The 693-nt window shown below is 35.6% G+C and overlaps 1 protein-coding gene across 2 annotated transcripts in view; it reads left to right on the forward strand.

Annotated features, from left to right (window-relative positions):
- LOC119589207 (eukaryotic translation initiation factor 4 gamma 1-like) overlaps nucleotides 1–693 on the forward strand; it is a 20489-nt gene that overhangs the window by 6755 nt on the left and 13041 nt on the right. For both annotated transcript variants that reach the window (XM_037937807.1, XM_037937806.1), the window contains exon 5: nucleotides 336–403. In XM_037937807.1, the coding sequence (XP_037793735.1) occupies nucleotides 336–403 (68 nt within the window). The remainder of the gene's footprint in view (nucleotides 1–335; nucleotides 404–693) is intronic.

Here is a 693-nt window from a genome sequence, read left to right on the forward strand (position 1 = left end):
TCATATTGAGCCATGCATCTTCACTGTAATAATGGATTAATGTAGTACAGGAAGCATGTTACTGATTTATTATTATTACTTTTTGTATTGTTTTTACTTTAAAGTTTGGTCTTTGGAAATATAGAGATCAAAGATAAGTACTTAATATGAATCTAACCATTTTTTAACCAATAGGAAAATAGAGGTATGTAATCATCAGAGATAATTGATATCTGTAAGAAAGGTCTTTGTATTCAAAGACAAAAAAGGAGATACATAAATTTACCTCTGGTAGCTTGATGAAGATAGGTATTTGTATGTACTTCCTAATTCTTAACTACTTTCTATTTTTGCAGGGGCCCATATCTTCACAACTGATACACGAAGAAATTCTTGCCAGGAAGAGATTTGTTGGCCATTTAAAGTAAGTAATGATAAGTATATTAATAATACAGTCAGATTAACCCAATGCCGACGAGAGCTTCACACTCCAAACTGGACCACGAACAGTCAGCTGCTCGAGGGAAAAATCAGAAGCATGTAATTTTCCCACCCTCTATGAGTATGGCTGCAGCATGTATGATTGTCCAGTGAACAAGGCTAAAAAGTGATTTTAGCCTACTTTTGCAGGACTGTAGCTCCTAAATCACTGCAGTAATGGCCAAACAAGCAAACATCTGTTTAGAGCACACAACTTAGAGCGGGCTTGGTGCG

Source organism: Penaeus monodon, chromosome 25 (assembly GCF_015228065.2).
Source record: "Penaeus monodon isolate SGIC_2016 chromosome 25, NSTDA_Pmon_1, whole genome shotgun sequence".
In the NCBI taxonomy this organism is placed as follows: Eukaryota; Metazoa; Arthropoda; class Malacostraca; order Decapoda; family Penaeidae; genus Penaeus; species Penaeus monodon.